The sequence below is a fragment of the Piliocolobus tephrosceles genome, chromosome 18 (assembly GCF_002776525.5).
Source record: "Piliocolobus tephrosceles isolate RC106 chromosome 18, ASM277652v3, whole genome shotgun sequence".
NCBI lineage: Eukaryota > Metazoa > Chordata > Mammalia > Primates > Cercopithecidae > Piliocolobus > Piliocolobus tephrosceles.
Window position 1 is genome coordinate 33,303,576 of NC_045451.1, and position 27,192 is coordinate 33,330,767.

General features: G+C 51.7%; 1 protein-coding gene across 4 annotated transcripts in view; it reads left to right on the plus strand.

Moving 5' to 3' along the window:
• The first annotated feature begins 6,875 nt into the window (after positions 1 to 6,875).
• The window catches only part of SMAD7 (SMAD family member 7), a 30,537-nt gene continuing 10,220 nt past the window's right edge, over positions 6,876 to 27,192 (plus strand). The window contains exons 1-3 of one of the 4 annotated variants that reach the window (XM_023207576.2): positions 6,876 to 7,769; positions 9,109 to 9,162; positions 14,671 to 14,745. In XM_023207576.2, the coding sequence (XP_023063344.1) occupies positions 7,157 to 7,769; positions 9,109 to 9,162; positions 14,671 to 14,745 (742 nt within the window). In that variant the 5' untranslated portion in view covers positions 6,876 to 7,156. The other 3 variants (XM_023207577.2, XM_023207579.1, XM_023207578.2) reach the window with 3 other exon arrangements.

Sequence of the window (27,192 nt, forward strand, 5' to 3'; positions counted from 1 at the left end):
TCCAATCAGCTCTGAATCAGTGCTGGCTAAATGAATTGAAAATCATGTGAACACGTTTCTGTTCCAAAAAGCAAAGCTCTCATTTTCTCAGATTGGGCAGGCTCCTTCCTGTGCCTGTGTCATCCTGACAGCAGTATTTATCTTTTTTATTCTTTCTTTCTTTTTTTTTTTTTTGAGATGCAGTCTCACACTGTGTCGCCCAGGCTGGAGTGCAGTGGGGTGATCTCAGCTCACTGCACCCTCAGCTTCCTGGCTTCAAGTGATTCTCCTGCCTCAGCCTCCTAAGTAGCTGGGATTACAGGGGCACACCACCACACCTGGCTAATTTTTTCGTATTTTTAGTAGAGATGGAGTTTCACCATGTTGGCCAAGCTGGTCTCAAACTCCTGACCTCAGGTGATCTGCCCACCTCGGCCTCTCAAAGTGCTGGGATTACAGGCGTGAGCCACTGTACCTTGCCCCGACGGCAGTATTTATTAGGCTGTCCCTCCCAGGTTAGGACTTGCACCTGACTGATACCTGGAATGACTTTTGATTAGGATGGACACGTTTCCTTGCTGACTCTGGCCACGGTCACGACGAAGCAGCCTCCACCTTGCTGTCTGGGATGAGACATTGGCCTCTGTTGTCACCAGCCTCTTCCTGTAGCAACTGCCTCACAGAGAGAGAAGCCATCTACAGCATCATTTCCACGTGGGACCTTGCCAACTTGTCCTTTTCTACAAGGACATCAGCACAACGAATTTCAGGAAATGAGAAAAGCAAGCAGAGATTTAAAAAAAATTAAATCTGTTTATTTTTGAATAAGTAACACATTCACATGGTTCAGAATTCAAAAGGTAGAGAATTATACAGAGTAAAATTCCCCTCCCAGTTCTGTTCTTCATCTGTCCAGTGGCCCACCTTGGAGGAAACTGCTTCTATATGTGACTGTAGATTTGAATGCCTCTGTTGTCCTCACTCTTTACTTTTTCTGGATGTTTCTCGTCTCCTCCATAGCAGCATTCATTTCATCCTGCCCCCATTCCAATCCCTGATACCTAGTTGCATGCTCTGGATAGGCACCTGGCAAATGTTGGGAATCAGCTGACAGCTTGTCTGTAATCCAAGAATATTTGTGGAGTCCAGGCTTATAGTATCTTTGTTTGATAGTGAATTAGATGCATTTTCATTCACTTATATTCTTGTTCTTCCAAGAGAAGCCAAGAAGCGTTGATTATCCCATCAGCCTTCCTTGTACTGTCTTCCTTTCATAAGCCATCACTTCCATTTGTACTGTTGCCAGTTGAGGATGGTTTAGGGCTCACTCACACATTTTTCAGGGGATGATTGTGCAAGAAATGTTGATGTTTTCCAATACTTTTTTGGCCTCCTCAATTGTTTCTTCTTTTGGCTTGTGCAAGAAAAAAATCTTTACCCCTGTCCTCACTCCCATCAACACACACCCATACATGCTTTGGGGCCTCTCTCTGCCCTTCTCTTCTGGAATCCACTGAAAATGAGCAAAGAACTGAAAGGCAGAATCCTGTCTTCTCTAAAGAGGCGCTTTTCAGCTTTTACTTGTCATTGTTTTGAGGTGTCAAGAGTTTTGGAGATTTTTTTCCCCTCCTCTTTCTCTCTCAAGTCAGGTCCCTCCAGAAGCCCGCCTCTCCCCTTGGCAGGTGTGGAGAATTCACCTGCGTTTTTGGTCACTTCCTGTGCACTCTACTGCCTTCCCTGGCTGCTCAGAAAACATAGGCCTTGGAGCAACTCCCTCCGACTTCCTCTCTCCTCTAGATTCCTAGCCAGCGGCCAGTCAAGAGGCAGCCCCACAGTCCTCTGGGCGGCAGGGGCCAGTGATTAAGTAGCCAGGTCTTTAGCTGATTCCATCCTTGTTTGTCATAACTCTGCTGCAAGTTATTTTGGTCTCTGTGACTTGTGGCGGCACCATGATTAGGGTTTGATTACTATCACCAAAGCGACTAAAAGATGAAAATAGAAGCCACAACAGGAAATAAACAACTGCAAATGAGCTATTTTATTCCATATTCCCTGCCAGCAAATGATTAGAATCAAATTCATTCACAATAGTTTGGTGAACTCTTAAACTTTTTCTTAAGGGTCAGAATAGTCTGAAACTGCATGTTTGCTGGCCTCCTTTGTGCCTGTGGAAGGGAAAGAAAGAAGCTACCTTTCTAGGCGCACCAGCCTGCCGGGAGTTCCTCTACTGCCAGGCTTCTGGCTTCTTTCTTGGAGAGGAGAGGAATAAGAATGTGATGGGGTGGGGCTATCAGGAAGGTTGGGATGTTAACTGATTCAGGGGATGCCAGGGAGCTATAAAGCAGCACCAATCATTGTAGCTACTTGCTAAGCACCGCACCCAGCTTCTACCTAGGGTAGCAAAATGGAAGAGGAAAGCCGTGTGGAGAGGGGTGACACCTGAATTAATACACCTACAATTACACTATATGGGAACATATCTCTGCAAGTACGTGCATGTTCCACCCAGACATACCCTGACGTCAGACTCCACTCCTGAAACACCCATGAAACTTACCTGCCCTGTGTGTGCTCCGGCCTCTCATTACAGAGCCTTAGCACTACTGGCCAGATCTCCAAAAGATTCTTCAGATTCTCCATTTAGCCAAGAAGCTTAATTAGAATTATGACCTCTGCTTTCTCTGCTTATTGAAGTCCTTTCTGTTGCTATGAAGCCTGGTCTGACCACTCTAAAAAAGTGAAGATCTTTTAGGGAGACTCAGAACAGAGAGGGGATGGGACCCTGAGGGCAGAAACTTGCCCAGAAAACCTTATAAACGCTGCCAAGTGCTCGCCTAACGTGGGGATTGCTGTTGGCCCAAGTTGCTTAACCAGTGAGTGGCAACGCCCCAGCCTGGAATCAGATTTTCTGACCTCTAGTCTGGTACTCTTTCTAAGGTGAAAATATGATACATTTCCTGGACACCTTAAAAATCCCATTTCTGTCTCTTTCGTCTTCCATTGCCTATTGTGATAGGCCTCCCAAAGTGCTGGGACTACACCCCTTCTCCATTCTCTTCTGTGCTTTCTCGGCTGCTGTCTTCACAGGTTGCTTCTTAGAATGTTTTATACACACACACAAGGTTTCGATGCCCTTTTCAACAAGCCATATTTTAATTTACAACAAAATTATGATGTTATACAACTGCAGCTTATGTGGCCTTACACAGTAAATGTTCAGAATGGCAGCTTCTGTTCTGTCCAATAGGGTTCTGTACTGCTTGGGGCATCCTACTGTCTTCCAAGTCAATAAGTGTTAGGATCTCCTTGCCTGGAAATGATCATGTAAGCAATGTTGCTGATTTCTTCTGGAATTTATGTTACCAAAGGTACTTTTGGTGGGATGGAGGAAGGTTCCAAATGCCCCTTAAGCCCTAAGTGTTGATTTTTAATTATTTATTAAGCATCTACTATTGTATTAATATGTTATGTCTTTTTAATTGCTGGAGGGGGAGAGGGCTTGAGCTCTAAAGGTGGCTAAGATGCATTCCTGCCTTTTCCTTTTAAGAACATATAATTTAGCTGAGGAGATGTACATTTCATCTTTTTCTCTTTTTTCCTTTTCTTTCTTTCTTTCTTTTTTTTTTTTTTTTTGACAGAGTCTCATTCTGTTGCCCAGGATGGAGTGCAGTGGCGCGATCTCAGCTCACTGCAACCTCCCTCTCCCGGGTTCAAGCAATTCTCCTGTCTCAGCTGGGATTACAGGCACGTGCTACCTGCCTGTTTAATTTTTGTATTTTTAGTAGAGACAAGGTTTCACCATATTGGCCAGGCTGGTCTCAAACTCTTGACCTCAGGTGATCCACCTGCCTCAGCCTCCCAAAATGCTGGGATTACAAACATGAGCCACCGCGCCCGGGCACATTTCACCTTTTCTAAAGATTATTTTAAGGCCGGGTGCAGTGGCTCACGCCTGTACTCCCAGCACTTTGAGAGGCCGAGGCAGGTAGATCACTTGAGGTCAGGAGTTCCAGATCAGCCTGGCCAACATGGTGAAACTGCGTCACTACCAAAAATTACAAAAATTAGTCAGGTGTGGTGGCAAGCGCCTGTAGTTCCAGCTACTCCGGAGGCTGAGGTGGGAGGCTCATTTGATCCGGGGAGGCAGAGGCTTCAGGAAGCCGAAATCGAGCCACTGCACTCTAGCCTGGGTCAAGAGTGAGACTCTTAAAAAAAAAAAAAAAAAAGATTCTTCAAAGCCCCCAATGAGTTTCACTGCGGGCCTGATCTCACAATTTTCAATGGCTTTTTTTTTTTTTTTTAAATCGTATTTAACTGAATATGAAGTGAGGTTAGATCAGCATGCCAACCAGTGGCCTCATCAATACTGATGTGTGTGTATTTAAATAATTACATTTCTCAGAGCCAGCAGCTTTCACGCTGTATATGCGTTCATGCCCTAGCAATGCCATGCCTGTTTCTATGCAGTAACTCGCCAGCTTGGGTATATGTTTCTTCGGGACCTGGGGTCAAGGTATAAACTCTCTGACCCTAAGCACCTTGAAAGCTACGAGGCCCAGAAACAGGCCCTGCATGCAAATGAATGCCCTAGGCAGGGCAGGTCTGCTCGCTGGGTAACCTTCCCGCGCCAGGAGGCAGGGTGGCGGGTGGCGGAGGTCTTCCGGGCTCGGGAGGAAACCTGCCGGCGGCGCGCAGGCGAGCCCCCGCCTCCCGCTCCCCTTCTCCCGCCAGGATGCTGCCCCTCGCAGCTCGTCAGTCGGCCAAATGCATTCCATAGCTGTGCACAAGACACACTTCTCCAGGCAGTCCTAGAAACCGGAGCCCGGAGCGGAGAGGGCGGGAGGGAGCGCGCGGCCGCCGCTGAGGTCATATTCACGCCGCCTCCCCGCCCTCGGCGGCTGTTCCCCTCAGCGCACACTTCCCTGGGCCTCGGTCCAGTCCGGTATAAATGTCTTTTAAACCGAGACGGCGCTCTCCTCCCCTTGCCCTCCGGCGCGGCCAAGGGATCCGCCGCCAGGGCCTTTAAAACAAAACCAATGAATGAAGCGCTAGAGCGAGCGCGCGCGAGATGGCCACCGCGAAGCCCAGCAGGGTCGAAATCGGGCCACCGACCCGCTCGCTCAGCTCCAAAACTCGCAGCGAAGCCCGCTCGGTGCTCCCTGCTTTTCCAATTTCTCCATGGCTCCGGCCGGGGCTCAATCGATTCTGGGAGCTTCTCTGCCCCCCACCTCTCTCCCTCCTCCGTCGGTACCCCATCTACAGACCCGGGAGGGGGTGGTGGTGGCGGGGGGTTGGGGGGAGAAATAGCTTTTAGAAACCCGATCTGTTGTTTGCGAAACACAATCGCTTTTTTTTTTTTTTTTTTTAAAGCGACAGGGTGTCTAGACGGCCACGTGACGAGGCCGGAGCCGGGCGCGCCACTGCGCAGTGGAACCAGCCGAGCAGAGGGCCGGAGGGAGGGGTGCGGGGGGGCGGGGAGGAGGCGGCGGCGGCGGCGGCTGGGGGCGGGGGAGGGAAGGGGGAAGAAGGGGGAGGGAAGGGGGCGGGGGCGGGAGGCCTTGCGGGAGGCGGCGAGTCCTGGGCACACTCGCTTGCTGCTCGGCGCACTGAAGATCTTGTCCCCGAGCCGCGCCAGTCGAGCCAGCCGGGCGCCGTGCTCGGTCCGCTCGCCGCGCGGGAGAGAGCTGCCCCAGACAGAGCCAGTCCGCCGGCGCCGAGCCGCCGAACGCCCGGCCCCTGAGCCCCGGAGTGCGGCGCGGCGAGCCCCTGGCGGCGGCAGAAGGACCCGAGCGCCAGGAGAGGGCGGACCGGGGACAAGGAGGCTCCCGGGCGCGACGAGGAGAGTCTCGGAGGAGGAGGCGCCGAGAGGACACCGGGGCCTCCTGCCGCCGCTGCTGGGTCCAGGAGAGCAGCCCATGCGGGGACCCTCGGCGGCCAGCCGCGACCAGGGGAAGGGACACCAGCGGCCTCCGCACTAACAAGCAGCTTGTGCCCGGGGGGGGCGAGAACGCGCGACCCGCCTGGGGCCCGCCGCCGCCGCCGCCGCGCCGTCCTCCCCCGCGCTGTCAGCCTCGCCGGGCTCAGCCGCCGCCGCAGCATCTTCTGCCCCTGCGCCCCCGCCAGTCTCGAGGAAGTCCCCGCCAAGGACCTGGGCCCCCAGGAGCGCAGGAGGAAAGACCAGAGACTCCCCTAAACCACCCAGATGCGCAGGATTGAAGCGGTCTAGCCAAAGCTTTCTGTGGATTAAAAAAAATACACGATTTTTTTTTTGGCAGAAGGAGAGGAAGACCAGCGGGGCTTTGCAAAGAAAAAAGGGGGGATATAACTCGTGGATACATTTTTCCACCCCTCAAACATCTTGTTATACTTTGTAAACATTTTCTTTTTTTAAACCCCAGCTCCAGCCGGACGCCCCCAGACCTCAGAGAATCGAGGAGGTGGTGTTTTTCATTTGGGGCTTTGCATATCTGGTTGTTAGGTTTTGCGAGAGCCTTCTTATTTCGCCAGACATCTCATGCGGGGTGAAGTCCACTCGGCCCCCTCCCCTGAGTCTTCGTGTGCACGGAATTCGAGGAGATCCGGTTACTAAGGATATAGAGAAAAAAATAAATTGCGTGCTTGCTTTTTTTTTTTTAATTGCCTGCTTCTCCCCACCCTCAAATTAAGTTGCTTAGCAAGGGGGAAAGAGGCTTTTTCCTTCTTCCAGCAGCCCAGCCGAACGCCTTTCGCTTTTTTGCCCCCGCGGACCTTCCATGTAGGAAGCCGAGGCTGGCGAGCCCGACATTCGGGAGCCACTGCGGGGGGGCCTCTTTTTGGGGAGGCGCCGACGGGGGCAGGCTCGGCCGTCCCCAGGGAAGCGGCGGCCGGGTTCCTCCGGGGCGCGCCGGGGCCGGAGAGCCGCGCAGGGCGCGGGCCGCGCGGGGTGGGGCAGCCGGAGCGCAGGCCCCCGATCCCCGGCGGGCGCCCCTGGGCCCCCGCGCGCGCCCCGGCCTCCGGGAGACTGGCGCATGCCACGGAGCGCCCCTCGGGCCGCCGCCGCTCCTGCCCGGGCCCCTGCTGCTGCTGCTGTCGCCTGCGCCTGCTGCCCCAACTCGGCGCCCGACTTCTTCATGGTGTGCGGAGGTCATGTTCGCTCCTTAGCCGGCAAACGACTTTTCTCCTCGCCTCCTCGCCCCGCATGTTCAGGACCAAACGATCTGCGCTCGTCCGGCGTCTCTGGAGGAGCCGTGCGCCCGGCGGCGAGGACGAGGAGGAGGGCGCGGGGGGAGGTGGAGGAGGAGGCGAGCTGCGGGGAGAAGGGGCGACGGACAGCCGAGCGCATGGGGCCGGTGGTGGCGGCCCGGGCAGGGCTGGATGCTGCCTGGGGAAGGCGGTGCGAGGTGCCAAAGGTCACCACCATCCCCACCCGCCAGCCGCGGGCGCCGGCGCGCCCGGGGGCGCCGAAGCGGATCTGAAGGCGCTCACGCACTCGGTGCTCAAGAAACTGAAGGAGCGGCAGCTGGAGCTGCTGCTCCAGGCCGTGGAGTCCCGCGGCGGGACGCGCACCGCGTGCCTCCTGCTGCCCGGCCGCCTGGACTGCAGGCTGGGCCCGGGGGCGCCCGCCAGCGCGCAGCCTGCGCAGCCGCCCTCGTCCTACTCGCTCCCCCTCCTGCTGTGCAAAGTGTTCAGGTGGCCGGATCTCAGGCATTCCTCGGAAGTCAAGAGGCTGTGTTGCTGTGAATCTTACGGGAAGATCAACCCCGAGCTGGTGTGCTGCAACCCCCATCACCTTAGCCGACTCTGCGAACTAGGTGAGAAGTTGTCCCCTTACCCCCCAACATTTTCCGGCGCGCCAGTGCTGGAAGAAAAGCCCTTAGGGCAGTGCGTTTGTGCAGCCACCCCTCCAGGGGGAGTGTGCATCCCCTCCTGGGAGGAGACTGGGGGCCGAAAGTAGAGAAGGGACATGGGGAAACTCAAAGGGCATTCCCTGGGGGTTCCCTTCCAGGGTTTCTCCTGTGTTGCCCCGAAGGGGTCTATGGGCACTGCTCCTGCACGCAGTTTGCGGTTAAAAATTAGACGCCTTCATTTCCGGATCAACAAGGGGGTGCAGAGGGAGGTGGGGGGGGTCACGCCTCCCCGCACCCGGAAAGGCGTTGAGGTGTGTGACCGAGTTGGATTTGGTCCAGGCCCGCGAAGGAAGGCTGGGAGAAGCGTGCTATAAAAAGGCTGGAAGGTCTCCGTATTTACTCCTTCGGTAAATAAGGAGAATCAAGTCGAACAGAAGTGGCCCAGATACTGTCGTGGCCGCGCAGCTTTTGGAGTTTTGGGGCAAAGAGAGTTGGATGGAAGGCCGAACTGGATATCTGTCTCCTTTCAACTGTGCCAGCCCCAGGGTGCAGAGGAACAAACAGCCAGGAGAAGTTGGGTGTCCCCTACTTTTTCCTTACTTCCGCACAGATAAGTCTATAGATTAGTGGGGCCCGGCGCCTCGGTGACGTTGTCGCCCCTTAACTGCGCTGGGGCCTGGGCTTCTCGGCTGAGACCCTAAAACTTCTTTCCTTTTATCCTCTCAGTTTTTTCCATTCCTTCCTTTTCTGTATGTCTCTGTACACGGAGTGTGATGTGAGGGTTCACCCCGGGCGACCGCAGATCCCCCAAGTTCACCAGCACGCTTGGGCTGCATCTCCCGAGTGCGCTGGGAATGGGGAGCCCCGTGTCCCCCGCGCGGGTGCCCAGCGGACCGGCGGGGGCGGAGGTGAATTGCACCCCTGGGGGGCGGGCCAGGGCGGGGAACCGAGGTTGCTGGGAGCTGGGTCTGGAGTCCGAGGACGGGGAGGGGGTATGGTCGCCCCCCGCCTTGTGAACTGTGAAGTGCGCGGCTCCGGCTGAGCCGGTGGTTTCCAGCCGGGCCAGCCGAGCGCGGCGGCGGCGGCCGCAGACGTGGAGGAGCGGAGCGCCGAGGCTGGCGCCAGGCGGCCTCTTTTGTTTATCTGACAGCTAAATATCAAGGCAATCACCGCCTCGCGGCCCTGCCTCCAACCCCCACAGCTAAGACAAACAGTTGGGCTAAAAGAATGCTTCTGTTATCGTAAGTTTCTATCTCTCTTCTCATGGCTGGGCCTTTATTTTCTCTTGCTTTTTTAATTTCAGAGTCTCCCCCTCCTCCTTACTCCAGATACCCGATGGATTTTCTCAAACCAACTGGTGAGTAGATGATTTTTAAAATATCCTGCCTATCTTAAGTTAGAAATAGAGCTTCTAGAACCTGGCTTTTTGTGTGTAGGCAAAGGCCTGGAGAGGTGCTAGGCTTGCTTCACTTCACGTTGGTTCTAGGTTTCCTCTGTTGGAAGTTTAGTGAATTTTTCTGTTGTGGCTGGGTTTTTGTTTTGTGTTTTTGCAAAGATGTTCCCTTAATATGCTTTACATTTTGTTCCTTTTTCCTGTATTTGCGCTCTGTAGCCGGTGGGCTCAGCTTTAATACGTGGAGGCTTTAGTCCAGAAAGAAGTGTCTTGGGAACCAAATAGGACTGGTTGATGGAGACTTTGTGAGTGCCAGGAGCATCAACGGCAATAATGGAAAGCGTGATTAGATAGATGGGAAGACGGTTTAAAACGATTCAAAGAAGACTTTGGTCTGGAGTAGACACTGGAATGTTTCAGAAGTATAGGCAATAGCCAGTGAAAGGAGGGTAGGTTCCCCCTGCCCCAGTCACCTGCAAGTCAGTCCTCTCCCGGGGTTTTCTCAGTATTCTCCATAGGGGCCGTCAAAGTTTGGAGCACAGCTCTACCTGTCTGTTGCTCTGTCACTGACTGGCATGGAGCCAGGGCAGAAGCCCATTTGAGACTGGCACCAGCCCTGTTGTGGTTGTCTGCATTCAACTTCTGGCCGGCAGTAGCACAGGAGCCCATCCCTGGACATCACAGTGCTGGGGACAGGGTCAGCAAAATGAACTTCGGGGTGACAACAAGGACAAACCCCAATTCCTGGAGCTCCTTCTTACAGTAGGAGCCAGATCTGTGTGCTCAAAGTACAGGCCGTATGTAACCTTGGTTTTTGTTCTTGTATACTGGTGCCTGAAAAATCATTAATACTTGGGACATTTTTATTTTGCCAAGGTTCTGGGAGAAGGAAAAGTGAAGAGTTGGGCGCCATTTAGCTCCTGGAATTCTGCAAGTCCTTCCGCCTTCTGCATTTTGGCTGTTGGGCCTTTCCCCTCGCTAATTAAAAGTTTTGCTGGGGCGTTGTCATAAATTAAATACTTTAATGAACGTGTAACCGAAGCCCATACTCTGCAGCCAGTCCTCCTGGGACTCTACCAGCTCCCTCACGTTGGGAAGGCGTTCCTGCTTGCCTGGTGCTGGTCTAATAAGTGGCCCGCAAAGCATGTGATATTTTGCTTTCGATTTACAAAACACCAGATAAATGGTTATTAATGAGGAGATACCCAGCTCTCTGTATTTGTAACAAACATTAACTGGAATTACCAAGCTTTGTTTTCCTAAAGACTGTCACTTGACTGGCTTTTGGCTTAAAGAATCAAGAATTATTTTATGAAGTGAGTTTTCCAAGGGGCCACCTCTGACCTGTTTTTGTTTGTCCTTCCATATTCTTCAAATTTGGAGGTTTTCCTTAAAAGAGAGAGAACAGTGACCTTAGCCCCAGGGATAAAGACCAGCAGGGGTAAATGTTCCCAGAAACCTCCAAAAACCGTAGAAAAGAAAGGCCATGTTCCCTTGGGTTTCCTGCAGACACACTGGGATAAATCTGTTCTCAGGATTTAAGCAGTCATTCTGCCAGGCCAGGACCTCATTTTCGGTGAGTGGAGTGATATATTTATTCATTAGCAAGTGTTGACATTAGGTAGCAAAATGTGTGTAAACAGAGAAGCCACAAAGACAGGAATGTGCCATTTCCAAGGGGGAGAAAAGTTCTCCAGATCAGCCAATAGGAAGTGATTAACCTGCCAATCGGAAACTAAGACAGCTGGTTACTCACCCAAAATGTTTTGTTGAAAATAGAACAAAAAAAGAAATGAGAAAAGGCACTGCTGTGTAAGAATTTAGCATCAGTAATAGACAAAGCCCCCACAAAGGGAATTGTCCTGCCACATTGGAGGACGGCCAGGTCTGGAGCTGGAGCACACCCCCCTCCCACAGGTCTGGGGCTGGTTTTGCCAGCTGCTGTGGCCGGGGGCACTGAGGTCAGACCACAGATGGGCGCTGACCCAGGTCTTCATCCCCATTTTGCGTATGGGAGAATGTTTGGCCCGGGAATCTACATGCACCAGTTACATTTTTCAGTTTCTAAGTCCTAGGTTGAATTTTTAGTCTGGGGTTACTAGGTGAAACAGGCACAAAGTTTTACAGTGGACAACTGTTAAAATCTTAACCAGTTGCACAACTAAAAGAAATACTAGCTGTGAAGTCTCCATCTTGGGAAAAGGTGATGGGAATGGGGCTGGGTCCTGGTACCCCTGCAGCCTTTGGAGACACAGAGGGCTCAAAGCTAGGAGCTCCATGTTCCCATAATTTAAGCCACTCTACTCAGCCTCTGGGAGGCCTGGACTTGAGACACCTACATACTGTGTGGTCCAGCCAGCAGAGCCATCTTTGAAAGAGTGTTCACATGACTGAACCTAGGGCAAGCCTGTTGTGACTTGTGGCTGTCAGAAGTCAGAAAGACACCCCTACCTCCGCATCCCACAAGAATTTGCTGTTTAAAGCTGGATCTCGGGGACAGCTGTGTGGGCTCTGCTTCCCGTGTTTCATTGCATGTAATGGTCTGAAAGGTTTGAAGAATGGCTGGCCTTTGGGGGTGGCTGGGTGAGCTCTTGACGGCCCCAGGTGGCCAGCGTCCATTGGCAGATCCAGCCTCCAAATCCAGGTCGGAAGTCTGGCATCTTGACCTGAGATCTGGCACTGCTTTTGCCTCTTAACTGAGGTGCCTCTTAACTTTTCTAGGCCTCTTTTAAAATCAGCATGATGAAAGAGATTAGGTCATTCATTCATTCATTCTTTGGTTCATTCATTCATTTTACAGGCATGATGATGTGCCTATCTAGAAATGTGAGGATTCCGATGCAGTGCTATGTTCATTTGAGTTCTGGGTTGGGTGAACTACCTGGGGCAGAGCTGGGAACCTTGGGGTATACTTGTGGTGTGGTTGGTGGGTAGGGGCTCCTCTGTCTTTAACAGTACTTAGGAAGCCCAGAACGCAGTTGCTGAGACTATCGTGGGACTCCCAGCTCCTTTCCCTCGTGCTGATTCTCAATAGTTCACTCCTTGGCTGCTCCCCAGGGTTGGGTTTTCAAAGACTCTGTTGGAGCTTGGCTGGGAGAAAGGAATGAGTCTTTTTCTCCCACAGAACCTAGCGCTTACCGAGTGCTTGGTAATACTTAGTGTTGCATGAGTCAGGAGTGGCCTAGAGCTTCCGTCTGCCAGCCAGCCTGGGCTCTGGGGAACAGGCGACACAGGCCTAAGGTGAGACCCTGACTTTAGAGATCTGTCTGTGCGGAGCTTTTCTGTGAGTGAGAGATGGAGGTATGGCTCCTTAAACCTTAAGGCCAGTCTGGATGGCCTGGCCACCGCCAGGAAAGAGGGAAGGGACTCCATGGCCTGCCTGCGGGGTGAGAGCCATGGGATAGGATTGGACTCTTAGGTATAGCCCAGCTCACTGGGTGGCCCTTTGAGCTAGTCAGTGGTGCCTCAGTTTACCTGGGTGCCTGTGGTATACTTTGCTTCTTCACAGGGGTGGCAGTAAGGCTTAATTAACGTTTGTAAATCCCTCCTGAGATCAAAGCCACTGCAGACGGGCAGAGCACCATTTCATAAAAACGCTTGTGGTTGCCTGCGTGGAGCTGGCTTACCTTTGATCTGAGATGGGCTGACACCCTGAATGTGGTCCCAGCTCTGCTCTGAGATGCCCAGCTTTTCCTTTGAAGCACACCTTGCCCCTGGGATTCTGCCAGCCAAAGGTGCGGGGGAGTGGCTGTGGATAAGTCATCATGTTTAATGTGGGGATGTCTTCTGTCTGGGAGGAGTGGGTTGAGAAGCCTATCTCTAGAAAAGGATGAAGGCCATCAAAAAGGTTTAGAAAGTGCAGGGTATACACCATTTAACAAGTAACTCCATTTCCTGCCTGCCTCTATTGTTTTCTATTTGATTAAGTGTATCCTGTAAAACTGTGTATTCATGTTAGGAATTAGACTTTACCCTGATAAAACAAGATTACACACACAGTCTTCTTTCTCCCCTGCCCACTGTGACCACCTCATCCCCACACCTGCCTCCACTTCTGCCCCTCCCCTGCTTAGGAGAGTTCTTGAAAAGTTGTCCTTCCAGCCTGGAGAATGTGGGAGAGGGAGTGACCCGGAGTTAGAGAGAGAATCTTCGCATTAAGGGGGGCAGACAGCAGAAACCCAAAGATGGTTTGGGGCTATGTGTAGGCCACTGAAGGATTCCCATGGGCTACTTGTCCCTGGCTGCTGTTTTTTTTTTTTTTTTTTTTTTTGGCTTTCCTATTTGCCAGCATGGCCGAGTGGTTTTGATTGGAAACCCACAGGGACATTGTCCTAGTGACCTGGGGTAGGAGGCCTGGTGTCTGCATGATCCAACCTGTTGTGTTTGCTGCGGACTTGGGCAACACCTTTCCTTAGCCAGGCTCTCTCCTAGGGCTTCAGGGAGTTCGGCGCCGTCAGTGGGGCATGACAAGCTTACAGGGTCTTGTGTATTTGTGTTTCATGGGACTAATGAGTTGTGGTTCATGGACATTAGGTTTTGCTTTAATTGCTTGGAGGGCGGTTGTGGAGTCTCTGTTTCTCAGCTGGAATTGTCATTATCCTCATTAACGGTGAGGTCACTGTGCTGAGTACCTGAGGGTGACAGAAGTTGAAGAGAAGCTTATAGTCTAGTTAAGGGCAGATGCAATCTAAAGGTAAAAATCAGTGAGGAAACTCCAAGTGTTGGGTGCCAAAGGTTTTATAGGAACTGAGGGCAGAGAGCCTTGCAGGTCTGGGGTTGCCTGGGAAGGTTTCCAGAGATGAGGGGTTTGGACTAGCCTGGGAGAGGTAGAACATTTCCCCTCCGGCTCAGAGCCTTGCTGAGAATGTTCTCTGTCTTGATCTGGTGGTGGTTACACAGGTGTATACATGAGTAATATTCATTGCGTCTACTCGGGATTTTGTATACTTTGCTCTACTTAAGTTACTCCTCAATTAAAAAAGGGGAAAGAAGTCCTTACAGCCCAACACCAATCTTGAGAATGTTCTCAAGAACTGGGAAACCTGTCTTTAAAAGGTTGAAGGCAGAGAGGACATGGGCTCCGAGGAGGGAGGCTTCTGCCCTTGATGAGGGATGACAGAGCAACCAGGGTTAAGAAAGTCCAACCCAAACCTCCTTTGACCTTGGAACCACCTAGTATTATCCTTAATGGGGGACTGGTAATGCAAGAGAAATTCCAGCCAGTCTGATTGAGCCTGACTTGAGTAATGATTAACTGGCCGCCCGGAGCCCAGACGGGTGACAAGGTGCTGTGGTCTGTCTTACGATGGGCAGCAAAGCCTGAGCAGACCATTAATAATCAGCATCAAGGCCACGAGTCAGCCCTTTGGAATGTGTGGTTTGTCTTTCATGCTGTTTAGAGCGTGCTTAAAGATGGATCTTGGTGTTGTTATTTGTGTATTTATTTCTTTCTCTCCCCTTTTCAATCCACAGCAGACTGTCCAGATGCTGTGCCTTCCTCCGCTGAAACAGGGGGAACGAATTATCTGGCCCCTGGGGGGCTTTCAGGTAAGATACTTTCTCTTATTTTCTTGGAAGTTCCAGGGTTTCTTGAAATTGCTAGAGACTGGAGGAATGGGGGTGGCCTTCTGCCACCCCAGCTGGTCTGGACTTTATTCTCATTTTTATATGCCTTAAGCTGGATGCATCGGTGGTGACATTGTGGTACCTTTCAGCTCCTCATCCTGCAGTCCTTTACGCTCTGGACACTGAGTCTGTTCCGTGGACGGGGAGACAGGAGCTAGCTGGGGACTGCTTTGGTGTGTGGAGTGTTTCCCAGTTATTTTTAAGCAGCTCCTGGCTTAAGGGGCTTCAGCTTGGTGACTTGGGTGTCATTAATTCATGCATTTGAGCTCTTTTTTTGCTTGTGCTCTTTGTGCATGGGGGATGTAAAGGGAATGGACCCACCTTTAAGGAATTTGTTGAAGACAGATCCCAAGCGTACCATGGGATTTCAGAGCAGATCTGAGGCTTCCCTCCCAAGTTCTGATTCCCAGCCCAGCTTGCTGCAGGATTTTGCAGCACATGTCCGGGCCTGGGAGCACCAGGGTGGGAGCACTGCCGACAGTGGGAGCTATAATGGTTCCCTAGCGGGGCAGGTTTTCCTCGGGGCACACAGGTGTGCATGAAGGCCTGGAACGCCAGGGCTAGGGAGTCACGGGAGTCACGGGGCTGGCTGAGAGGCACTGGGTAGCCAGAGCATTGTTGTTCCTGAGACTGTGAAAAGAGGACAGTACTTAGAGAAACTCACTGGCAATGTACATGGGATGCATTTCATGTTCTGAAGAAATCCTATTTCTACCTGTTTTTCCATCCCCACCGTATCATCACTAGATTTTCTAAGAACTGGCTGAAGCAAGAGGGAAAACAACCTTAGAAACAAATTCCAGCAGAGTTTTGGGCATTTGGCATTTCCTTGCCTGTAGGATCAAGTGGTAGCAGCTCAAATAGAAGCTGTGCCCCGTTGTGGTATATCCTCTAGTGTGAGGGGCATCCTCTTTTGTGGGGTGCCTACTCTGACTACTTGAAGTGTTTCCTCCATGGCTGGCTGAGGCAAAGTTCATTCCCGAACGGCTCCCTCTCAGGCTCCCCTCTCCAGGAACTGAGCTTGCTGAGAATGTCTTTAGGGAGACCTTTGTTTGTTTTCATTTCAATGCAATATATACTCTGACTGTTATCCGAGACTGAGGGTATTGTTTATTCAAAGCTTCTAATGAGAATTAAGCAGGAAAAAGAGGGACCCAGAGAAGGGAGGGGGCTTCAGGCAGGACAGTGGGAGTGGACAGAGGGAGAAAAGGCAGCAGTGTGTGAACTGCATCTTTTCTGCTTTCTAAGGCTGAGAGAGTTCTTGAAAGAAAGAAGGCCAATGAGAGGAAAGGGTCTCAGCAGAATAACACACTCAGGATGTTGTTAGATAGTTTTATTTTTTAAACCCTGTATGTGCAGGGAGGAGCCCCGGCCCCTCCAAACCACATGAAATAAGCAAGGGAAGTGGCAGCTTTTGAAAAGGTCCTTTCGGAAGGTTTGTCTTATTGATAACATCTTGTCTGTCTCCCCTGCTGGAGGAAATGACGACACCAGGCTGAGATGCCAGCCTGAGCGCCTCCTCACCCGCCCATGCCATGTGACCTGTGAAGAAGCCCTCATGAGATGGGTGGGCTTTTTTTTTTTTTTTTTTTTTTTGACAGTCTCACTCTGTCGCCCAGGCTGGAGTACAGTGGCATGATTTCGGCTCACTGCAACCTCTGCCTCCCAGGTTCAAGCAATTCTCCTGCCTCAGCCTCCCAAGTAGCTGGGATTACAGGCACCCACCACCATGCCCGGCTAATTTTTTGTATTTTTAGTAGAGACGGGGTTTCGCCATGTTGGCCAGGCTGGTCTCAAACTCCTGACCTCAGGTGATCCATCCACCCCGGCCTCCCCGAGTGCTGAGATTACAGGTGTGAGCCACCGCACCCAGCCGATGGGTGGGCTTTTTGTTCCCCAAAGCTCTTCCAGTCCTAGAAAGATACTGGGGGTAAAACAATCATTAACTCCTTCCCCTCACACCCCAGGTAATTGTAGACACAGATATTAATAAGGAGCTGCCAGGAAGAAGCAGTGACTCCCTGAAGGGGCAGCGTGGCTTAAGAAGGCTGCAGAAAGAAAAAAGAGGGGGTTAGAGCATTTGTTTTGAATTTCTTCTCTTGATTTACTAATTCCGAAGGCTTCAAAGTTTGAGCTCTTTCTTCTTTCAGTTCAGAGTTGGTGCAGTGTATTCATAATGGACCATGGTGGGGAGGGTACAGTGTTTTGGGGGTTGATGTCGCTGGCTTGGGGGCATCTGGAGGGGAGGCGATGGGCACGGAGAAAAACCTAGGGCTGTCCTCTTTGTAGCGAGAATGCCTTCCAAAAGGGAACTCTGTTGGCCCCGGTCCAGGGCAGAGAGTCTTGTAAATGGAGAAAGCCCAAACCTCCTCCTTTTCACGAAGTTGATCCTTCCATGGGGGGTGGCCTGGGTGTGTCTGCCTTGCTGAGGATGAGGCCAGTGCCTGGATGTGGCAGGGCTGGATGGGGGAAGGGGCATAGCAGACACTGAGGTTGGGGGTTGGGAGCCTGGCAGCAAGGTGGGGAGCAGTGAAAATGCCTGTGAGGAGTTTCTCCCTCCTCCTCCTTGAAATAACCTCTCTGAGCCTCTTTCACAGGCCCTGTGTGCTGTTTTCCTTCCTGTCCTGCCCTGGCTGAGAGCGGGCTTAATGAATGGGGCTCAGTTTAGGGTGGGAGGAAGGTCGGCAGCAGGAGCCAGGGCTTGATTCTTTTGGCAAGGGAAGAAGGGAAAGAAAAAACAGCCAAATGTGAAAATGTGTGCCTCGGAGGTGGGGGTGGGGTGTGCTCAATGGCCTGTCCCCTCCTGAAATGCAGGGGTGACTCCAAGGCTGGCCCTTCCCTTTCCTGCGCCCTTGCGAACTGCCCCGGAGGAAGGGGAGTGGGTGGGTAGGAGCCTGGGGGCGGGGCTGCTGGCTGCAGGTTGGAATTCCAGCATTGCAGCTTTCTTTTGGGGGAGTGGTGGGGGTGGGTAGACGACAGGCCTGGTCGTTAGGGACTTGCAGTGAAACACACCCCACCCCTGCAAGTTTCCTCGGTCTGGGAAAACGGGACATTTTTAGAAGGCAGCGACTTGCTTCCAGGAGATTGTACTTTCATTTTTGACAGCTGGCTTTCTGAGACAGATGGATTGCTGGGTGCAGGCTTGTGTATGGATGTGTGTGTGTGTGGGGGGGGGGGGGGGGGGGGGGGGTGGGTGTTGCCACAGACGTGCAGAGAGACAGTCCCGTGCGCAAACACATGAGCGTGTGCAGATGCCCACAGGCAGGCTCTGGGATAGGGTGGGTCCCAGTCGCTGGGGTGGATTGATGTCAGGGTGGCCTCTCCAAGAGGTTGTGGACTTGGTGGGTGGAGTTTGTGAATTGATTCCGCATTGTGATTTGGCAGTCTGCGCCCGACCCTCTGGGATGGGTGTCTTTTGAAAGGCATGCAACTCCCGAACAGGTCCTTGCCGCTGCTTGGACATGGATGTGTCATGACTCAGGAATATCACCTGAGAAGTCTTATGTAGCTGGGAAGCCTCTAGGCTCAGATCCATCGTGGAAATGGAAAGGATTTGCTCCCAGAGCTTTCCGGGGATCACTGGGAATGCAAAGCATCTGTTGGAAGCTATCATCTTTGCAGCCTCCATCTGGAGTTTTTGTCTGGGGGCTTTCATTTTGCCTGTCTGCTGTCCTGGTTTGGGTGGGTTGAGGGAGCAGCATCTCCCTTGTGAATTCTAGGTTATTCAACTGCAGACTCATCTTCTAGCCTCGTCCTTTATGTATGAATGTCTGGAACTGGCTCGGCCTCAGCCATATGGACCTCCCCAGTTAAGGTAGGGATTGGAAGCCAGCAACCACTTGTAGTTATTTAAACTTCAAAAGAAATGCTCCCATGGATCTCAAGGAGGGAGGTAGGAGGCAGTGGAGACAGAAGTGCTCACGGGTCCTGGGAAACCCCATCTCTTAGCTGTGCAAAGTCATACTTGTTGGAGAGACCCGGCACCAGGCCTCCAACCCAAGGGTGGCCAACTCTTTTGCTAAGGTCTTAAGATTCATCTGTGGCTACCAGTTCCCAAGTCTGGGGGATGGAAGCGTCCTTGAGTCAGTATCCATTCAGCATTCAAGAATGTTTCTCTCTCCGTCTCTTTGGTCCCTGCTGGCATCTGTCATAGTCTCAGAGGAGAGCCTTCAAAAATACCTATATAATCTGAAAATGCACCCCTGGCTCAGTCCACAGTTGACTTGGGCTCAAACCAAGTAGCGTAGGAAACATTGCTCCATCCTGTTTTAAGGAAAGTTAATCAGCTGCACGTGAACAATTATTCATTGTCTGGCTTGGAATTGTGATCGCGAACTGGGAACCTGGGCACCTGTTGCTCTGCTTTTTAAAATTTTTTTATTTAAAAAATTTTTTTTCTTTTATTATACTTTAAGTTCTAGGGTACATGTGCACAACGTACAGGTTTGTTATATATGTATACATGTGTGCCATGTTGGTGTGCTGCACCCATCAACTTGTCATTTACATTAAGTATATCTCCTAATGCTGTCCCTCCCCCCTCCTTTAAATTAAGTCACCTCCCCATGCCTGGCTACAAAACAGCTCATGGTTTCACTGAGATCTCTAATGCCATTGTGGAGTGAGGGTGGGGGGCATAGGTTGAGCTCACAGGCACGTGGGCTTTTCACCCAAGTGCTCATGAGCATGGACTTTGGGGGACTCAGGTGGACAGGTGCTTGTGACCATGAGCAAGCTCCTTCCTTCCCATCGCCTTAGTACCCTGCAGGCCACTGTGAGAAATGACAGTCTGGAACTCGAGACCTTCTGCCTCTCCTTAAACACCTGCCAACAGGATGAGTCAGGGCTAGGGCGGGCTCACCTGGTGCACACCCACACCCTGGTGAAGACCAGTCCTGGACCCCGCCTCTTCTGCAGTGCCCCAGGTCATGCACTTCCCCCTGGAGAAGGGCTTACTGATAAAACCCCTTTTGTCCTGGAAAGAATGTGGCAGTCAGGCAGGGGTTAAATACAGGGTGACAGCATTTAAAATCTCTGGAGCAAATTTGGGCTGCTCTGCCGGCCAGACAAGATGGTCTGCTGCCTCATGCATCCTGTCCCCAGGCAGAACTGGGCCAGCAAAGGGAGAGGGGGCCAGGTGAAGGCCAGGCTTCGGGTGGTGTCACTTTTGGTGACGCTGTAGCACGCTGATTGCCCTTCACTTCCTACAGACACACACACACACACACACACACACACACACACACGCCTTTACAGCAAAGCCTGGCTGTAGCTGCGTAGACTTGTACACCTATGGGACCTCCGTGGCAAGCTCAGAGCCAGTGGAGCAGTGAAAGGGGAGGAAATGCTGAAGAATTCATGATAAAGTTTGGCTTCCTTTGCTTCTTCTTATAATTTTTAATATTTTTTGTAATTTGAGACGGAGTTTTGCTCTGTCACCCATGCTGGAGTGCAATGGCAGGATTTTGACTCACTGCAACCTCTGCCTCCTGGGTTCAAGCGATTCTCCTGCCTCAGCCTCTGAGTAGTTGGATTACAGGCGTGTGCCACCATGCATGCCCAGCTAATTTTTGTATTTTTTGTAGAGACAGGGTTTTGCTATTTTGGTCAGGCCTGCCTTGGCCTCCTAAAGTGCTGGGATTCCAGGCATGAGCCACTGCGCCTGGCCTCTTTGCTCCTCTATTATTGCTGTTACTGTGCCATAATTCCTTGCAGAATTATGATGGCCAGGCTGGTCTTTAGTCCCTTCGGTCCAGGCCTTGAACTTGGAGCAGCATCCTCAAAGCAGTTGTCTTCACCTGGCAGAAGAAAAAAAGGTATAAAGTGCTAGTTCCTAGACTTGCTCACCACACTAAAATCCCTCGGGATTCAGCTTCCCAGATAGGTTTTTTGCTTGCTTGTAGAAACATTTGAGAGAAAACTATTATTAAGTATACATGGTCCACTGTTTTGCTTTGCTGTCATGAATGGGATTGTAAAAGGGACCCATGGGACCGGGTTTCCTTTTGGGGCGATGAAAATGTTCTGGAACTGGAGAGTGGTGATGGTTGCACAGTTCTCTGAATGTATGTGTATTTTACCACAGTTTTGACCAAAAAAATGGCCAGAGGTAGGTTTTAAATACATGCAGATATTTGGATAATCTATAAGGAACAATGATTGTGGAGAGTAACATTGGAGAGACTTCTGTTAGTTGCCTGGGACCTGATGATGGCAGACATTTGTTTTGGTGGCAGCCCTGAGGTCACATGGGAAGTACATTGATGGGCCCAGGGAGCAAGGCTGATAGCCTGCCTGGGATCTCTGATGTGTGTGTGTGTGTGTGTGTGTGTGCGCGTGTGTGTGTGTGTTTTGAGATAATGTGTCACTTTGTCACCCCGGCTGGAGTGCATGGCGCGATCTCGGCTCACTGCAACCTCCACCTCCCAGGTGTGTGTGTGTTTGTGCATGTGTGTGCATGTGTGCGTGTGTGTGTGTTTTGAGATAAGAGTGTCACTCTGTCACCCCGGCTGGAGTGCATGGCGTGATCTCAGCTCACTGCAACCTCCACCTCCCGGATTCAAGCCATTCTCATGCTTCAGCCTTCCTAGCAGCTGGGATTACAGGTGTGCAACACCATGCCTGGCTAATTTTTTTCTAGGAGAAAGGGGGTTTCACCATGTTGGCCAGACTGGTCTCGAACTCCTAACCTTAAGTGACCCGCCCAACTTGGCCTCCCAAAGCGCTGAATTATAGGCGTGAGCCACCACGCCTGGCCTTCTGCTGTGTGTTACCTGAGCAAGCAGACGCATCTGTGTTGATCTTTCGACCTTCCGTTTTTCTTCGTGGGTTCCAGAAATGAGAGACAGGAAAGTTCCCTCTGGTTTGATTCCTGGCCTGACTTTTCTGCCGGGGGAAGTGAATATGCGTGTTCTCACTCCGCGGGGGCCCCCTGGCCTGCCCAGCCTAGTGACTGTGAACCAGGATGGTGCCAAGGTTGGCTCCCAAAGCTGGCGATCCAGACCCTTCCTGGGCCGCTGAGACCCTAGTCCCTGTGATGTCCTTGCCCAAGCTCTAGGGCTGCAGAGGCCGCAGGTGACTGGCCCCGGCGCCCTCCCTTTGCAGGAGCCTCGTGAGAGGATACTGTAAGCACAGCCGCTGGGAGGTCACCACTGGCCCTACCACCTCTCGCTCAGTATTGAATGGCTAGCCCCAAGGCTGGCCGCCTGCCTACTGTCACACAGAGGCTTCCTCTCCCGGCTATTTTCAGCAGGAAGATATTATTAACTGCTGAGGCACAGTTCTCAATTTAGTGGTTAACACACCAAGAAAGCAACACTCACCTGATCCTGGCCACTCTAGCTAAACCTGTTGGCTCACTTGGGGGACTCGGCTGCCCCCCAGCCTCTCTGTTTCTCTCTGTGGCTTCACCTTGGAGATCTGGGCTACTAGCGCCATTCCCGTGGAAGCTGCCCCTGTAGATTCAGTATCTGCCATAGAGAGAAACAGGCTTCTTATGAAGCCAACTCTTAAAGGTGTAGAAAATGATCGTATTTATACTCTAAGATGGGGACATTTTTTAATCGGGATGCGCACTGGCTGGGAAAAGGGACTTTCAGCGGTGTTGAGGACAGTTATTTAAAACAGGGCGATAACTTTCACCTTGTAAGTTAACAGGAAATATTGGGACAAGACAGGAAATTGCGTCACCTCTTTTTTAAGAAGAACTCCAGAAAAAAGTGGTTCGTGAAAGGTAGTGGCTGAGAAACGGCTAGCCTGTGTTCTGTTTTGTGTTTTTTTTTCTTCCCTTCCACTCCCACGAGAACGTGTACACAGCCATTTTCTTTAAGAAAGAGGCTGTTTGAGAACTTTATGTTATTTTTATTATTAAAAAAAATATTTCACCAGAAGGGTCACCTTCAGTTGAAATGTTAACTGCCGCCTTATTTCCCATTTTACTAAAGAATCTTTCATGACTTTTTCAGCTTCCTTCCCCAAATGGTAAGGCCAAGCAGCTCTTGGCTGGAAGCTAATTTTGGTTTGGCTGCGGAGTCCTCAACACTGAGCCCCACCCAGTGTCATTAGCTCAGTTTTAACTTGCAAAAAAAAAGATTGTATTTTTTTTTTTTTTTTTGATGGGGGGTAGGTAAGAATTTACTCACGCCTTTAGCCTTTTTACTCACCCCGGTACTGCCTTCTCCTAACAGACGCGCCTGGCATTTAGCCGCTGGGAACTCAGGGCTGCCTTTGTATTTTCAAGCCACCGAGTCCCCCTCATCCTGCAGGAGTTCGGTAACTTTCCTGAGACTGTTTCTAGGGTGCTACTGAGGAGTGGAGGGGAAATGGGTCTCGGAGCTCCCCTGGTACAACTGTGTCAGTAACTGTGCTGTGCTTTGGAGGAAGGGGTGATACGGTTCTCCTAGAAGCGTCTCCCAGAGAGGGGGCTCACCACAGCCCTGCAGTGGTGTAGATGAGGTCCGGTTCCATGTATTTGTCTCTGGGTTTCTAAAGCCCCTCTTGGTTGATGTCATTGCTCTAATGACACAGGGCATGGGACATTGCCCCGGCCCGTGCTGCCAAGGAACCATCTTTAGGATAGAGACCAGAAAGAAAGAGACCTGTGTGTGTGGCTGGCCCACTCTCCACTCACGCTCACCCCCACCCTCCCAGCTTTTTCCTTAGCGTGCTTTGTTTTGTTTTCATAACACAACAAGGGCCCTGGGGTGTGTAAAAGCATTGTTGAACACTTGGTGGGGTAACTTGTCCAAACAGAGCAGGACGCCAAAGCAGAATGCTGTGGGCAGGTGGTATGCCGGCAGAGGTTGGCGGGCCGGCGCCTGCCTTGGAAACACCTTTCAGCAGCATCTGCTACAGCGGCTGCTCTTGGCCTGGCGCAGAACAGGGCTTCTCTCTTGCGTCCTCCGCAGGGAGTCCGGGAGAGGGACTTGGTCCTTCTGACTGACTCCCTGCTTGGAAGCTGTGCTCCCCTCTCGGGTGGGTTCACATGTGCCTCCCTCTCTCTCCGGTGTGAAGTAGGTGGGCCCGCTGCTTTGGAGGAAGCCAGTGTGTCCCTGTGATTCATTTATGGAGCGAATATGTATTGACACCTATGGTATGCCAGGCTGTGTGCTGTGCAGAGGACCAGTTCCTGGGCCGGGATAGAATGAAGAATTGGCAGATGGAGTGGCTTGTCCGAAGGCGATGTTAAATCCATGGGGATGGAGCCGGGGGTAGGGGGGATTGAATAGGAGTTGCCTCCATCTGGAGGCAGGCCGGGGCAGCTTCTGTAGGACAGAAGAGCCTGGTGCCTCCATGAAGCCAGGCCATAGGTGGGGGAGGTGCAGGGGTGGCCCCCTGGGGTAGGCAGAGCTCTTGAGTCATCTACTTCTGCTTCTGCTTTGGTTGTGTGGTCTGTTGAGAATTGAGATAAAGCTTATGGATAAACAGAAACAGAGGTAGGTCTCCCGGGTTTTGGTTCCAGCCTGCCTCCCCACCCCTCTTCTTGCTGATTGTAAGATGACAGCAGGAAGAACAGGAGCTGTGGTTATAATCCACCCTCCAGACCCTGGTAGTACCTGGGGCACAGCACAGAGTGGAAGTGACCAGCCTAGCGCCAGGCTCCTCAGTGGACCACAGCCAAGGGGTGGGGAAACATCTGGAAAGACAGTATCTGATGTCTTGACAGCCAGAGGGGAAGTAGGATGTTTTCGAAGCCCAGGAGTGACTTTCCCTTTGTAACTCCAGAGGACTTGATTCTCATGAAGACCATCTAGGGGATGAAACTCTTGCTTTTTAATTTTAAATCTGAAAGTTAAGCCCGTTTCTGAGGTGTCAGCCCTGCGTGTGAGGCCCTGGCCTGTCTGGGGTTGGGTTTGGATGAAATAATCTAAGATGCAGTTACCAGGGTGTTTCATTTTCACGTTCATCCTTCCCTGTCTGTTCCCCCGGGCCCAAGCGATGGCTTCCGAGCTGTGTGGAGTTCACTAATTGAATTACTCTTGCTCCTCCGTGGAGCCCCAGGAAGAAAAGGCGGGGAGCACTGCTTTTGCTGGGAGGTTTGATCAGAGCAGAAAGGGAAGATCTGGTCTCATCTCCAGTTTCATCTTGCAAAGTTGGGAGCTTCTTTCAGCCAGAAGACAACTCAGATAACCAGGCCAGCGACTGTGTGCTCATTTCAGTATAGCTTTCTTACGTTTTGATCTGCGACTGTCACTCAACAGGAACAAAAACAATAAGACGCCAAGATATGACTGTGCCGTTAGCAGATTGGCCGTCTGCATTTTCTGGGGTGGCTCACTTGGAGGTTAAATGATTGTCCCTGTCCCCTGTCCCACCTTCCAGTCACCTCATGACGCTGTTAAGTGTCTCCTTCCCCGACAGGCTAAGTGAGGGTCATCAAGAGCTGGGCCTGGGGACCTGGTCAGCCCCACTGCAGCCTCTGAGCCAGCCCTGCCCCACCCTCTCATGTTTAGAAACTTAGTTCTCAGTGTGATCTGAGTGCACCATACTGTTCTTACAAATAGATGGGCCCCATCTCCCGCTCAGTGGGGACACAATCAAAACCCCATTGGGGGACTCTTTCCTGGGGAAGAGCCCTGGAGCGTGGGGCCTGCAAAGGTTCAAAAGCCTCCTCTTCCCCCCAGGGTGTCCAGAATGCCGTGGTCCCAGGAGGGGGCTGGGAGAGAATTACAATGGCGGGGCCAGCATCCTCCACCTTTCTGTCGCTAGACGCTGGCCTGCCCTCCTGGGTTGAGCCCCTGGGTCTCAGCCCCTGGCTGGACACATGGCCTTGCAGGAGCCATTTCTGTGTTCTGGGCCTCAGTTTTCTCATCTGCAGAATGAGGGCTTGGGCTTGGCTGCCGAGTCCCTTCAGTGATCTGTGATCTTTGTCTCTTGGGTTTGAGGGGTGTGGGAATGGCCTCCCATTGGTGAGATATCCCTATGGAAGCCAAAGATTGCTTCCATTCGAAAATAAAAACGTTGTAGTTTTTCCTGTCTCTTGACTTGCAAACTCTTCCAAGTATGGGTGAAAACTGAGGACTGTCCAGAAAAATGCATGATGTACTACAATTTGTATACATTTGCAGGGGGCCGCTATCTTTGCTGAAGCCCAGTCCCACCCATGGAATCCCCAATTCAGGAACTCTATGCTTACGAGGACTGGTTACGGGGATGCAAAGGAGAGCATTAAGAGAGCCGAGGCCTTTTTTCTTTTCTTTTATTTTGGTCAAATATACATAAAATTTACCATATTAACAATTTTTAAGTGTATAGTTCTGTGGCATTAAGTACATTCATATTGTGCTGTTATCCCCACCGTCCACCTCCAGAACTTTCATCTTCCCTAGCTGAAACTTTGTTCCCATGGAACACTAACTTCCCTTCTCCCCTCCCCCAGCACTTGGCACCCACCGTTCTCCTTTCTGTCCATGAAATAGAATAGTGGAATCAGACAGTGTTTGTCCTTTTGTGATTGGCTTATTGAACATAATGGCCTCAGGGTTCATCCATGCTGTAGGGTATGTCAGAATTTCCTTCTTTTTTAAGGCTGAATAATATTTTATTGTATGAATATCCCGTGTTTTTGGTTGATTTAGTGCTTGATGGACACTTGGCTTGCTTCTACCTTTTGGCTATTGTGAATAATGCTGCTGTGAACATGGATGTGCAAATACCGTAGGAGTCCCTGCTTTCAGTTCTTCTGGGTGTATACCCAGAGGTGGAATTGCTAAATTACACTGTCATTCTGTGTTTAATTTTTTAAGGCATCGCCTGTGGCAGAGCCTGCTTGACTTGTGTGTCGGCACACACTGATCACATGGGGTGGGGGAGCCCTACCGACCGCGGGTGGGCTTGAGGGTGAATCTTGGGGCAGAGGGAGTGCGAGGGGGGGGGGGGGGCGGGCTGTCGCTGCGCGGGGGGGGGGGGGCAGTGCTGGGCTGCTGCAGTCACCAGCCAGATTTGAAGCTCACATTTATGGGAGCCCATGTTTATGGGAGACCTGGAGGCTCTGAAAGGTGGGGCACCCAGCACAGAGCGTCTGGCCATGTATGTTGGACTCCAGGGCCTTGCGACAGCAGCTTCTGGGTGGGGGACCCTTTCATTCTTCTTTTATTCCCTTGACCTCCTAACTGGAGGTTAGGAGTGGGAGGGCCCGCCAGAGGGAGTGGGGGCTCGGGTCTGGGAGGTCCTGGGTGCTTTAGGGGTGAAAGGGCTGGGATGGCTGAACAGTGAGTGTGTCCAAGCGGGAGAGATTAGATTACGGAGGCAGACAGAAGTAATGATTAACTTTTCCAGTCTGCACGCTGTCTCCAGGCTGTCGTACTGTTGTTTTTCCCTCTAAGTACAGTGCGGCCCTGGCCTGGCCAGGCCCTGGTGTTGGGTTGTAAA